Below are 14,629 nucleotides of genomic sequence, written 5' to 3' on the forward strand. Positions count from 1 at the left end.
AAAGTCATTTATAAGAATTCCAACAATATTTGTCAGATTGAGATTTTCCCATTTTTCCTATCAGTTAAGCCATGTTCTTATTCTTTGTTCAGTCTTTGTTCTATTTCTGTTATAGAATATCATGGTTTATTGTTTAAGTATCAGCCTTTTTCCCCTTAAAGTATCTATCTTAGTATATAGCACAAGCTTATAAAAAATATGAACCAATTCATTTTAAGGGCTTGGAGCATAAAGCAAAGAAAAACCTGTATGTCAGTTATTTTTGTTTTAGACCAGTACTCCTTAGCTATTTATTCCACTTACAATTAAATAGTATAAAAATGATTTCTCCATCATCTCCCCAAAAAGGATAACTTATAAAAGGGTTATGTTATATTTTATCCAAAATAAGAACTTATCAAATAAAACAAACTTGAATTTGTTATTATTAAATATCATTATTAAAATAATAATGATAAGAGAAAGTTGTGCACATTCACATGGGCTAAAGTTTCTGTTTCCTATTGGCAGACTTATAAGAAGTAGAAGTGGACGTTCTACTATAATGACTTCCCTTCCTTGAAAAATGTTTCTTTGGCTTCATGAAGGAAAAGAGCTAGAGTGCATATAAGTTTTAGGTCTTTAGAGAAAGACAAATTATCCAAGTTATTTGAGTGATAACACGATATAACAATATTTCTCTGTTTCCATTTCTTTTAGTATGTATAAACGTTGTGGGTGTTTTTGTTGTTTTGTTTTTTGGGACTTGCCTTTTACATATAGAATGTGTTGTATTTTCTTTAATCAGATTTATTTCTTGAAAGAACCACTGCTCAATCACAGAAGCTGAGATTAAACATTTTAAGTATATATTCATGAAGCACGAATATTTAGCAAGTGTTTCATAGTAATAAGTTAGTGTGCTATAAGAAGTTTGCTGAAAATGGTTCTAATCTTATAAATCTAATCATTAAAAACAAGGTTATCGAAGTAGTCTAATGTAATAAGAATTACTGATAAAAAGCCAAGTGTTGTGGTACTGGTGTTCTAAATAAATGCAATAAATAGACTATTTTTCAACAATGAACAGATAGATCCACAAACTCACAGCCATCAAGTCAATTCCGATTCCTAGAGCCCTGGTAGTGGAGGAGTGGGTTACACAGAGAGCTGTGAACTACCAGGCCTGCCTTTTGAACCCAGCTGGCTGTGCCGGAGGAGAAAGACGAGGTTGTCCACTCCTGTAAAGACTCAACAAGTCTTTAAACATCAGGGTGCAGTTGTGCCCTGGCTTACAGGGTGGATATGAGTCTGAACAAACAGACCAAGTGACTTATTTTCCTTAGCACATTTTAATATGCAATATTTCGATAATGGCAAAAATAAATACAACAAACCTAGTGTAATAAGTCATCCACGTGATAAAAGTACCATTTGTTATACATTCATGTTTTTCTTTAATGTTGCTATTAAAAAGAACTGCCTTTTATAAGTGTTGTGACAAATCTCTTAATCAGAATAGTTTAACAAGCTAACACAATGCTATGTTGAAGAAGCAGATGTGATTAGCCTCTAAATTGATTTTTAAATAAACTCTAAAAACAAACCAAAACATTATATAAGCAATTACAAATTAGCTAAAGCTCTATTTTGGCTGACCTATAAAATTAAATTATATTTGGTACCTTATAAGATCAATAAACACTAAAGCCAAAGTAACATTTTTATGGTAATTTGTTGCTGTAGCTTTAAAAAAAGGCATTATTATGAAAGATTATTTAAAGCACTGATTATCTTTAAGCAGTAGTTGGATGGTGATGCCATTTTCATTTTAATTGCCCTTTATTTTAAATTTTGATCTTTATTTGGGTAAAGTTTTGTTTTGTTTTGTTTTGAAGTCTAATGCTCCTCAAGTATTCAAATGAATTCAGGAAGAAACTAATACTTAGATTAAAGCTTTTCCTTTCACTCTGATGTATTAAACCTGCTCTTTTGTTGTAATCATTTGTGTGTTTCAGTCATAAGGAAATAAAAACAAGTAAAAAACTGTGTTTCCAAATTCTAATATAGTGAGTGAAGGGCCCAGGTGGTGCAATGGGCTGATAGTTAGGCTGCTAACTGCAAGTTTGGCAGTTCAAACCCACCAGTGGCTCTGACGTAGGCAGACCAGGCCATCTGCACCTGTGAAGAAAGACAACCCCATGGAGCAGTTCCTCTGTGGTCTGTAAGGACGCCACGAGTCCGAGTCAACTCGACAGCACTAAGCGGGGCTGTTTAAGCAGTATTATAATAAGTGCGAAGAGTAAGGAGGATAACTCCTATAAAGAGTTAGAGAACAATATTGTTACTGCTCCAGTGAAAGTCACCATATTCACTTATTAATTTTAGTAGTTTATTTTTAGTGAGTGTCTTAGTACACTTTCTGCCTCTATATGTGATCATGACCAGGAGCCCTGTTGCTAGGGGTTGTGTGTTAGGCTGCTAACTGCAAGGTCAGCAGTTCAAAACCAGCAGCAGCTCACAGGGAGAAAGAAGGGGATTTCTACTGCTGGAGAGAGTCGCAGTGTCTGAAACTGCCCTGTCCTATCGGTCACTGTGAGTCGGCATTGACTCCGTGGCAGTGAGTCTGTCGGTAATGATCATGACGTACGTGAGCAGAGGTAGCTTTACGGTTTTGTTTGATTCAATCTAGATGTCGTTTCTCTCTCTCTCATGTAATTGCCTGGTTAGAACCATGAGTATGCAAACATGCGGACATGTGTCCTTATCAGATTAAGGACATTTCCTTGTCATTGGTTGTTTTTATCAAGAAAAGATGCTTGATTTTGTCAAATTTTTTTCTTTTAATACAGGTATTAACTTCACTGTGTGATTTTTTTTTTAATTCTGTTGATAGGATTATATTAGTACAGAGGATTGGATTTATGAGTTTCCAACCTTTTGCTTAAAGGCACTTCCCAGATTTTGCTATAATAATGAGTACAAAATGAAGAAAATATTCTAAAATGGGTTGTGGTGTTATTTACACAACTCTTTTTAATATATTTAAAACCTTGAACTGTATTTTAAAGAATTTCAAAACTTGTGAGGAAGAATTGTGGAAATAGCTCGTCATATAACATTGCCTGCATCCATCTGTTTCTGTCGCTTCAAAAACGGCCTCTTTTTCTTCATTAACGAGACCAACGAGACTGCTGTCTTCTAGGTGCAGGATAAGTTCCGTCTAGACCTGTCTGACGAAGAGGCGGTGCACTACATGCAGAGCCTCATTGATGAAAGTGTCCACGCCCTGTTCGCCGCAGTGGTCGAACAGATTCACAAGTTTGCCCAGGTAAGTCCTCTGAGGCAGTGAGTTTTAGCGCAGCTCCCCCGTGTACCACCCGGAGCCATTCAGAAGCTGTACTTCTCTCCACTGGCACCTGTTTAGTTTGTTTTCAGTCAAGTCCTTTGAGATCCTGCCCGCCAGCTGAAACGGACACGTTCCATGCATTGTTGAGTCTAAAATCCCAAGCCCTTAACATTTCTTGGGAATGACTAATATCTGGTACAACCACATGAGTGCTTCTGTGCTTTGTTGTGAGTGACGAGTGAAGGTTGATCTTAGGCCAAGAAATGTAAGCAAAGTAATGCAAAGCACACGCGGAAAGGCGTGTGCTTCCACTAAACAAATTAAGTTGTAAGACTGACTGACTGAACTCTTTTGAATTATTGGTATCTTCCTTTCCTCAGAGAAAAGAATGGATGGACATAGAAGAAAATTATAATATTGGTCGGTAGGCATGCTCTTTAATTGGACCCCAGAGGTTAAATAATTTTGCTTGTTGCAAATGCAGTGCAGCTTGAGTAGATTTTTAGCAATCCCTGGGTTTACTATGATCATATATATACTGAAACACTTCAACCATTTCTATGTGTACAATTTGGTGATGTTAACTTATATTCACCATGTTTTCAACAGTCACCACTATAGAATTGATTCTGGATATGAAAATAATGCTGAAAGCTAGCATTGTGGCAATGTGAACGTAAGGGTAAAAGCAAATACCTGAAAGCTCCCAGTATCTTAAGAAAGAGCATTATCGTAGCCTTCTAGAATGGTAAAAGTGAAGGTTTACTATGCGTATGGAATAATGGAGGTAAGGATCTTTAGATCGTATTTCAGTTCTCCATTTTATAGTATTGGACACACTCTCTTATACAATCGGTTCACTTTATGTTTATTTGAGCATTGTACTTCATAAAGTCCCACCCCATTTAAAATATCATGTAATGTTTACTGTGACATTACAAGGTGAATGTGCCTTGTGCCTCTTTTGTCGCTGGGGGAAGGCCGGAGACCATAAAGCATTTCCTAGCCTATCACATGCAGGTCTTCGGCTCTTATTCTTTATTCTAAAATAGGAACTTGAAGATGCTTGAGATTTTAAAGGCTTCCTTCACATGTTGTCTATACCCCATATCCTTTTGCAACAAATTCAGTATCAAAATAAGGATAATCTAACTGTTGAATTTCACTGAAACTTGCTTAGAAAAGGAAATCTAAATTAGGATTTACCTTCACATGAGTCTTTTCAAATTAAAAAAATTATATAGAAGCACAGCTGTTTCTTACCTAATCTCTGGAGTGAAGTTGATTTCTCTTTGATGACTCGCATTTCTACTTATATATTGTCCAAGTATGGATACTAATGAATCGCACATGTGCACTCAGATTGTGATGACCAACATCTGTTTTTGCCATCATTTAGAACATTTTTAAAAGAATTCAATATTACTTTATGCTCGTTATTCCTTTTCCATTAGTCAATATGGACTATAAAACAGCAAGGTTTTTGTTTTTGCTTCAAATGGAGATAGACTTAATACGTGTTAACAAAAGTTACAGTTGTTTCAACATAAAGGAAATTATCTTTTAAGACTAAAATTGTCAGCTACAACTATTATGTTGAAATACAGAAAAGGTTCCTTTGCTCCATCACACACTTCCTAAGGCAGGGTAGAGATGAAGCATTACCATGTTTGTTGCCTAGCAACCCTCACCTATTAGCGGTACATGTTTCCCACCGCAAAACACTTTTATTTGGGTCATTGTCTTTGAAAATCCATCATCAGGACCCGTTTTCCTGCGGGCATGATCTTTCAAGGGCTTTACAGTCTTGTCTGTACCAGAAAGATAGGGGTTACATGGTTTGGGTCAGTGATGCCTCTGAAACCAGGCTTTTCAATAGTGTCATCTTGCACTCCTCAGCCCATTTCCTCCTTGGTTCTGTGACCCCTTTCTGGCCTTTACTTCACTGATGGATGGTGGACATTTCAGGAATGGGGTGTATTTTCCATTGATCTTGTTAGAAATTAAATCTAGATAACTGAGTCCTCATAGATTAGGATTGGAGTTTTACACACTCACACACACAGACACACAGACACACACACACACACACACACACACCAACCAAGACTGACTATTTAAACAGATTGGATTTAAAAGCTGAAGTTCCAGCTCAAAACATTAGAAATGTATCAACATCATCCATTTAGCAATCCCTGTTGTTTTCAAGGAGAAAAAGCATATGTTGAGGGACACTAGTTTGTAGCAACATTTATGTGCCTATAAGGGAATTCAGCTATGTTTGTTTTAGGGAGGGTGTATGTGTGTGTGTGTGTGTGTGTGTGTGTGTGTGTGTGTGTGTGTGTTTAGGGAGCAGCTGGGGGGTGTTACAAGAAAAACAGTAAATGTGGAAAGTTGAAAAGTTATTTGGCCTGACATTTCTCCAGCAATGCATGTTTTTCCTAATAAACATTATAGGTATTCCTTTATTTTAGGTATATTATAGGTATTCCTTTATTTTACAAGTGCCTCTCATAAGGAGTTCTGGGAGTGCAGTGGTCACTCGTTGGGCTGTGATCTGCTTGGTGAGCAGTTTGAAACCAGCAGCAGCACTGTGGGAGAAAGTCTGAGCCTTCTCCTCCCGTAGACACCTATTGTCTCGGAGTCGCAGCTCTGGTGGCAAAACGGGTTGCACTTGGAGCTGCTAATCGCAAGGTCAGCAGTAACTGAGGGAGAAAGAGAAGGCTGTGTACTTTCATAAAGATTTAAAGTCTTAGAAACTCACAGGGGCAGCTCTACTCTGTTCTACACAGTCCCTAGGAGTCAGACTAGAGTCCTAAGAAAGCGAGTGTTTGTTTTTCTCCTAATCTAAGGAGGCAGAGGAGGGTTCAATTCAGTGGTGGGCCGTAACCGTAGGGCAGCAGGGCAAAGCCCCGGGTACTCTGGGAGAAGAGGAGACCATCTGCTCCCGTGAAGATTTACAATCCCTGAAATTCAAAAGAACATTTCTGTGCTGTAGGGTCGCTGCGAGTCAGAATTGACTCAATGGCCATGAGCTTGGTTGAGAATGTCCCTGTGATCTGATAGCTTGCCCTGTGACTCCAGCATGTCTCATTTTCTTATGGCACATGATGACCACAAAGTGTAAGTCATCTGCCCAGCCTACTGCACAAGCATAGTAACCATTTGTGTTTGTTTGCTTGTTTATGTATTACTGGCGGGGATTTTTTTTATGTATTACTGGTGAGAAATTTTTTAAAGATACTTTCTTCTAAAGTCTTACCTTCTGAAGGGCTTTTCTTGAGTCACTTTGATATTCCTGTTTTCCCTTCTGTAGCTGTAGCTGTAGTTCCAGTGAGAACGCATGTGCGGGATGTGTCTTGCTGCAGCTGATGTGCTCCTATGTATTTGTGGACAGCCAGTCACTGACTGACCTTAGAACTGAGTAACCTAAGTGTGCAGAATGCGTAGCTGTCTAAGACCACTCGAGCCCATCTCTCCTTTTATTTCTCTGGTAAAGAGTAATAATTATTGTCATCCTGTATATTGTGCTTGTGTGTCTGTTCAGAAAATCAGTGTTGGACTAATGTTTACTCTTCCGTTTTGTTTCAGTTTTTGATGAATCAGAACAACCCTGTTTTTAAGCCTTTGTAATAATAGTTATGTTTAGCTATATGTACATACTCTTTTTATAGCTAGTTATAAATACACTATAACAATGTTCATTTATGAAAATTATATTTGGTCTTATATAGTACACTATATAAGTGTACTATATAAGTACACTTAAGGCTAGCTCTCTTTAAAGGCCCCAAACACCAGGGAAAACCATTGTAGGAAGAAAAATTGATCATCTGTAAGAGTTTTGCTTCCTCTTTTTCCTTTGATAGTTTTATTTGAAGTCCTTATGCCTAGATGTAATACTCTTGTAGGTTATGCTCAGCATGGAATAGATCAGCAGGAAATAAAGTCACCTTTATTTTATAATCAAGATTCACTCTTTGCTAACAAACACCGAGTTGGCCTTAATTATAGAAATGCGATAAGATTGTAGTTTATATATTTATACTGCAAATAATAAGGGTTATTTAGTGCTTATCTGTGGCATAGATACATGGGTGTCTCCATTGCAAAGCAGCAGTAACAAAATATTGCATGTTTAAAGCATTACTAAGGTCCCAGACAAATAAATGTAATTATAGATTCTTCTGTAGTTGTTTTTTAACATTACTTTACTCGTGCCAACTTCCCATTTTCTTGTCTTTCTTTATTTCTCTGCTCTTTCTAACTTCCTTACTTATACAAATTGCCCCCAAAATGGAATAATTCTTTACAATTTGAACACTTTTCCTCTTAACAGTCAGATTTGAGTAACATGTAATTCTTTCTAGTTTAAAATCTTGATCTAAAGCACTCAAAGTTCCCAAGAGGTAAAAATTGTATTGTCTCAATTACTCTTTAATAGCTGTGTACTAAGCCCAAAAATGTTTCTGATATGGCAAATAGAGGGAGTCTCCTTTTAAATTCCATGTCCCCCTTATGCCACCCAAAAGAAATATGACTCATAAACAATGAAAAACTGTTCTAAGATGTCAGATTTGTTTATCCTGCTTCAGACATGCAAAATGATGGCCCAAGGAGAATAGAGCTCTAAGAACCTCCAGGCACATGTCATCTGCCCAAAGATAAAAAGTTTGTTTTTTTATGTATTGTTACTGGGGAGATTTTTTTTTTGAAAGATACCTATTTTTTTTAATCATTTTATTGGGGCTCATACAGGTCTTATCACAATACATGCATATATCCACTGTGTCAAGCTGCCATCATCATTTTCAAACATTTTCTTTCCACTTGAGCCCTTGGTTTGGTATCAGCTCCTCGTTTCTCCCCCTCCCTCCCTCATCTTTGATAATTTATAAATTATTATTTTTTCATGTCTTATACTGATTGATGTCTCCCTTAATCCACTTTTCTGTTGTCTGTCCCCCAGGGAGGGAGTTATATGTAGATCATTGTGATTGGTTCCCCCTTTCTTCCCCCACTTTCCCCTTAACCTCCTGGTATCGCTACTCTCGTTATTGGTCCTGAGGGGTTTATCTGTCCTAGATTCCCTGTGTTTGCAGCTCTTATCTGTACCCATGTACATCCTCTGGTCTAGCTGGATTTGTAAGGTAGAATTGGGATTATGATAGTGATGGGGAGGAAGCATTAAAGAACTAGAGGAAAGTTGTATGTTTCATCAGTGCTATTTTGCACCCTAACTGGTGGCTCATCTCCTCCTTGTGAGCCTTCTGTAAGGGGATGTCTAATTGTCTATAGGTGGTTTTGGGCCTCCACACTACATTACCTCTCATTCACATTGATATGATTTTTTGTTCTGGATCTTTGATGCCTGATACCTGATCCCATCGACACCTCATAATCACACAGGCTGGTGTGCTTCTACCATGTGGGCTTTGTCACTTCTCAGCTATATAGCCACTTGCTTATCTTCAAGCCTTTAAGACCCCAGATGCTATATCATTTGATAGCTGGGCGCCATCAGCTTTCTTCAGCACATTTGATATGCACCCATTTTGTCTTCAGAAATCGTGTCCAGAAGGCGAGCATCACAGATAGCCAGGTTATTAGAACAAAGTGTTCTTGCTTTGAGGGAGTACTTGAGTCAAGGCCCAATGTCCATCTGCTACCTTAATACTTAACATATCAATATATGTACAAAGATTTATTTCCCTGTTGTTATATATAAATATATTGCATATGTCCAAGCATGTATTTAGACCTTCATAAATGCCCTTTGCCTCCTAGTTCTGCCCTCTACTTCCTTTTACTTTCCTCTTGTCCCATTATCATTTCCGGCCTTCATTTGGGTTTCAGTAATTCCTCTCTGCTACATTGCCCTTGATTAAGCCCTCCCAGGCATCCTATACCCTCCTCACCATCTATTTTAGATCATATGTTGTTCCTTTGTCTCTGGGTTTGTTAACACCCACTTCCTTTCCCCGCCTCACCTCTTCCATGTCCGCCTGGAACTGTTGGTCGCTTTGTTTTCTCCTCTGGATTGTTTATCCTGCCTATGTTATCTAGATAGGATTGCAGAGACAATAATAAGCACACATACACCAAAAAAGGGAAGCGCAAAACAAAACAGCAAAAGAAAACCAAAACAAACAAACAACAACCCCCCCCCCCAAAAAAAAAAAAACCCACCCCAACAACAACAACAAAAAGCCTCTAAATAGTTCCAGGTCTGTTTGTTGACCTTTAGATGTGCTTTCCGGCCGAGACTGATGGGGTGCCATGACCTTGCCCCAAAGTCTATTTTTGGAATTCCCTGGGGACTTCATTGAGAAAGCTACCTTTTTCTAATGTGTTGCCTTCTAAACAGCTTTTCTTGGGTCATTTTGATATTCCTGTTGTGCCTTTATGCGCTGACTTTAGCTACAGTGAAAACTCGTGTGTAGCATGTCTCTCCTGGATTCTGTTTTGTGGTCTCCTTTCCTCGGCCTCTGCCATTTCACATAGGGATCCTGAACGTGCTGCACTGCGGACTCTTCTTTCAGTGGTCCTAGCATTTCACTCTCCTCCTGCCTCAGAGATGGGGCCCATCCTTGTGGACAGGACAGTAATTACTAAAACTGGCCAATCACCTCTATTAGTGTTACACACTCCCTGTTTGCATAGTCCCACCCAATCATTTGCTGAGGCTTACAATGACACGGTTAGAAGAACTCTATGAAGAAAGATCACTCTACGACACTCATCTTCTATCCCTCCACACCAAACCAAATTTTTATCTCTGATGCGTTTTCCCAACCGCCATGATAGTCCTGCACATCCTGAGACATGTTGATTCTTTACTTGGGATAAGCACCACTCATTTGTCCGAGTTCTCGGGGTGTGTTTGAGTGTGTGTGCTGCAACTTCTGAGTGTAAACATTTATCTCACTTAAAACCCTGTGGAGTGCAGGTCCACATTGCCACAGACATGGGCTTGCTGTGAATCAGTCCTTTTGACGGCATATGGTAGGCACCAAATAAATGTTTGTGATTTTATATGAGTGTTGAGAACTCTAGGAAATGTAATTTTATATTGCCAAACCATAAATTGCATTCCTTTTATTATTAATCTTACAGTATCATTTCTAGAATTACCAATTTAAATCGTAGCAAATTAAAACCAGTCAGCTTTTGAGGTTCTTGTATACAAAACACTTTCTCTCTAAATAATAATGGGGGACACTTATGGAACAAAATTTTGTTACAAACAGCATCCCACCTCCTTAAGATAATGCAAACATATTTTCATGAACAAAAGACACCTGAAATGTTGTCTTAAATCTCTGCACATGTGTAAGACAAACATTAAGTGGTGCTGAATAATTTTGCTTTAAGTAATCCTCAAAATAAATTCGAAAGAAAACAGAGAAAGCAGTGTCATATATAGAAAAAGTCATATAAACCTTATATGAGTTAACTGTGAGTGTGCCTATCACAAAGTATATGGTTAAAATGTTAGTTTCTTTTAACTGCTGTATAGCATCCTATGCTTATGATTTTAATGTGCGAGTAAAATGCTTCTCTCCTTCCCACAGAACTTATTGATTTCGTGTGATATCTAGACCGTTTCTGGAATTAATTGGTTGCACTCTCTGGAATAAAGTTTCAGTCTTTCACCAAACTTACTTAAAATTGACCATCTAAGAACTATAAAAACTACCGGAGTTTTTGACTTCCTAGGCTGCATGAGATTGTGTTTTCCTGACATGTAATAATCTGGCCCAGTTGTGCTTATAACTCAAACACGCCTCCACCCCACCCCCATTACTTATATAAATTGATATTTAAGCAAAGTCTTGGGATTCCTTTGCATTCTGATTGATTGCAGTACCCTTCATGGCACTTAGTAAAGTGACTCATCTTTCAATATGAATCATTAAAAATTAGGAAAAGGACACCAATTAGCTAACTGAATTATGTTTACATCTCTCAAGTGTTTTTATTCTTTTGTTTTTAGAATTGTAGACTTTATTGGTTATCTCTACTGTGTAAAGTGATGCTTATTATTTTCTCTCCTTTTTCTCTCCCTCTTTACTTGTAATGTCTGCAGTACTGGAGAAAGTGAAGCCGGGCTGCAGACAGCAGCCTATGTTACATAGGGAAGACTTCGGAATAACAAGTAAAATGAAGAAAACTTACCCTGAAGATGCTGTATTTCCAACGTGCTATATGTTGCTTGAAATGTTTGCTGGACTGCTATTTTTAAGAAATGTTGAAGACATGGTTTTGAAGAATTTCTCTTGAAATATATATTTGTTTTTAAATGTACATTGTTAATAATCTATGAAGTGAAACAATTATTCCAGGATCATGTACATATTATGAGAGTTCTGGAAGAGTTTATTTGAAACAGTAAAGCAGTTTAATCATTTGAGTTTAAAATGTCATTTTTCCCCTTATCACGTCCTCTCATTGTTTGTTTTGTTTCTGTTTAAGTTAAAATACTTAAAGCTACAAGTTACTGAACTTATTCTTTAAGGTTCAAGAACTGTTTTTACTGAGGAAAAAAAAAGAAAACAGTCTTTTTTGGTGAATATTGGCTTTTTAAAAATGACACCTCATAGTTTTTCTAGATTGTAAGAATATAAGATAGAATATAGAAATTTAAGAAAGGTACTATGACAACAGCTTTTAAAACTGAACCTAAGGCATTTTACATTCCCATGGAAGCAACTATTTTAAATTCAAAAAGTGCAACAAATTCTGTCATGCTGCTCTCTTGTTATTCAGTGCTGCTGGAGCAGGACTACCACCAACAGGGCTTTGCAAGAAGAAACTTATTCTCTCCCCGTTTGGGAGGTTCGAAGTCAGGTGCCAGCTCCTGGGGAAGCTTTCTCCTTCCGGTGGCTCGGGGAGTTCCTTGCCTGGGTCTAGGAGTTTCCCAGTGTAGGAACGCTGGGTCCCAAAAGAACTTGTTCTGTTCTAGACTCTTCTTTTTTAACCCAGCAGTTTTATTGGCACATAATTTACATGACATACAGTTCAATAGTTCAGCTGTTCAGTTATATCAAGGGGCATTGTATAGTCACCATCACATCAATCTTAGAGTACCCCCCATGGTTAAATCGCCTTTAAAATGAGTTGTGCAATCACAATCACTTTTATTGCTCTCTCCCCACTTTATTTACTCCCAAAATCCCCTTTCCCACCCCTGCATTCCCTATAATCCCTTGTATCAGTATTCTCTTTATGCATCCACTCCTCCTGTGATTCACAACTGGGACACCAAACAGAAAACCATAAAAAAACAAAATCGTACAAATTTGGTCAGGCTAAAATCATAATAGTCTAAAGACAAAATTCCAAATAATGCATAAGAAGGAAAAGACCCCCATCAACATTCAAAAATCCAGAGAGGAAATTTTTGTCATGGAACAAGTAAGAGATAGTGGCCCCCAGTACAAATTCAGTACGTGTCTGGGGGGAAACTGACCAAGTGTCGAGTTTGAGCTAGCATAATCAAGATTACAATGGTCTCTACATGGTAGTAAGGCTCTTTGAGACTTGCCTTTTGGCTAGATTGGATCTGTCAATGGCTCAGTCTGACTAGATAATCTGCAGATGGGTTTTAGGCTCCCATTATCCTCCATAGCTTTCTATAAATTGGATGTTAATAATTTTAATTTTTCTCTTCACCATGGTTGAATTTTGTAATTGTCATCTGTGGATCACACAAGCTGGTGTGCATTTTCTGTGTGGACTTAGTTGACTCCTTGCTTAGATGACTGCTTGTTTGGATACACGCCTCTGAGACCCCAGACACTATTGATAGCCAGGCACCATCTGCTTTCTTCACCACACTGTGCTGTAGCACCCTTCTCTTCAGTGATTCTTTCATGAAGGCAAGTAATGAGCAGGGCCATGATAGAAGAACTAATTGTAATTAAGTTGGAGCTAGGATTTAGTGTAAGCCCAAAACCCATTCCTAGATCAGTGCTTTTTTAAAGATTTGCTGTAATTTGGGAGTTAATACATGTCATATCATCCCATAGTTATGTCAAACATGATTGTATAATTGCTTCCATAATCAGTCTCCAATCATGCTTTTCCTTCCTGGACCAATTGCATAATCTCCTTATTTCCCCCATCCCTCTATATCGGCTCTCCCCCCAAACCCTTGTTACTTTTTCTTTCCCTATAGGCTCAACGTCCCTCTGAGTTTCCTTTTACCAAAAAACAGAATCTAAGTAACACGGCTTCAAGCAAGTGCTCACCAATGGCAGCACACCTCTGAGATGCACCCTAATATAAACATGCATAAGCATAATCTAATAAAATGGTCATCATGGGATTTCCAGAATGTACGTATCTTAATACAGCATACAGGCTGTTGATGTACCAAGACCTTGTTTGTTTGTCTGTCAACCAACAGTGCACCGCTCTTGGTACCGCTGTTCGTCTGCTTCCTCAGACACCGTGTGTTTTCCAGCTGAAGTCCTCAGCTTACAAGCGTGTCTGAAGTAGAGTCCAGTTCACCCAGTGGGATCTCCATATGGGGTCTTGCCAACGCAGGTCCTTGCACCCTGAAGGTCCAGGATTCATGCCTCGGTGTTCTATGGCAATCAGCCTGGGTTCCTGGCATACGCCAGGCACCATAGGTCAGTTCTGCCCACCCCTGCATGCCACTAGACCCTCCCCACCTAATGCTCCCAAGAACATCCATGGTCTCTTCTCTCCCCACCTGGGGGTCAGCCCTTCCTACTCTCCCCTCCCCTCAACAAGCATTCATCTATGATCCCTCCAATTTGTCTGTACTCTGATCTCGGTTCATGTTTCTTTATTTTCATCTGGTAACATAAAAGGTGATGCAGACCATGCCCCAGGGGAAACTCCTTAATGATGTGTCAGGTCAGGGTTGTGACCTGAATAAGGGTGTTGCATCCCATATATATTAGACTGGGTTGACTAGAGAAACAAATGCATTGACACTCATATATGTGTAAGAGAGCTTTAAAATCAATTGTGTATTGAGAAAATATCCCAGTCCAGATCAAGTCCATAAGTCCAATATTAGCCCATATGTCCAATACTAGTCCATAAATTCATCTTTACTCAGCACATACAATGATGCTGAATGCAGGAAGATCACAAGTTGGTGGATGGAAAGTCCTATAGATCAGATGGCAGTGGATGCATCTCCAGGGCTCTGGCTGCTGTCAGTGTGGCTCCATGTGGCTTCTCAACAGGAAAGTGTAGCAGAGAGAGAGTGTGTCCCACCTCTAGGGAAGAAGAGAAGCTATAACCTACTTACCAAGTTGACTT

The 14,629-nt window shown here is 38.6% G+C and overlaps 1 protein-coding gene across 1 annotated transcript in view; it reads left to right on the forward strand.

Annotated features, from left to right (window-relative positions):
- The window catches only part of PIK3C3 (phosphatidylinositol 3-kinase catalytic subunit type 3), a 114,949-nt gene extending 103,208 nt beyond the window's left edge, over positions 1-11,741 (forward strand). The window contains exons 24-25 of the mRNA XM_045296041.1: positions 3,185-3,310; positions 11,418-11,741. Of these exons, the coding sequence (XP_045151976.1) occupies positions 3,185-3,310; positions 11,418-11,432 (141 nt within the window). The 3' untranslated portion in view covers positions 11,433-11,741. The remainder of the gene's footprint in view (positions 1-3,184; positions 3,311-11,417) is intronic.
- Positions 11,742-14,629: the final 2,888 nt, after the last annotated feature.

The sequence above is a fragment of the Echinops telfairi genome, unplaced genomic scaffold (assembly GCF_000313985.2).
Source record: "Echinops telfairi isolate 266 unplaced genomic scaffold, ASM31398v2 ScPeMD7_7400;HRSCAF=8409, whole genome shotgun sequence".
Taxonomy (NCBI): Eukaryota; Metazoa; Chordata; class Mammalia; order Afrosoricida; family Tenrecidae; genus Echinops; species Echinops telfairi.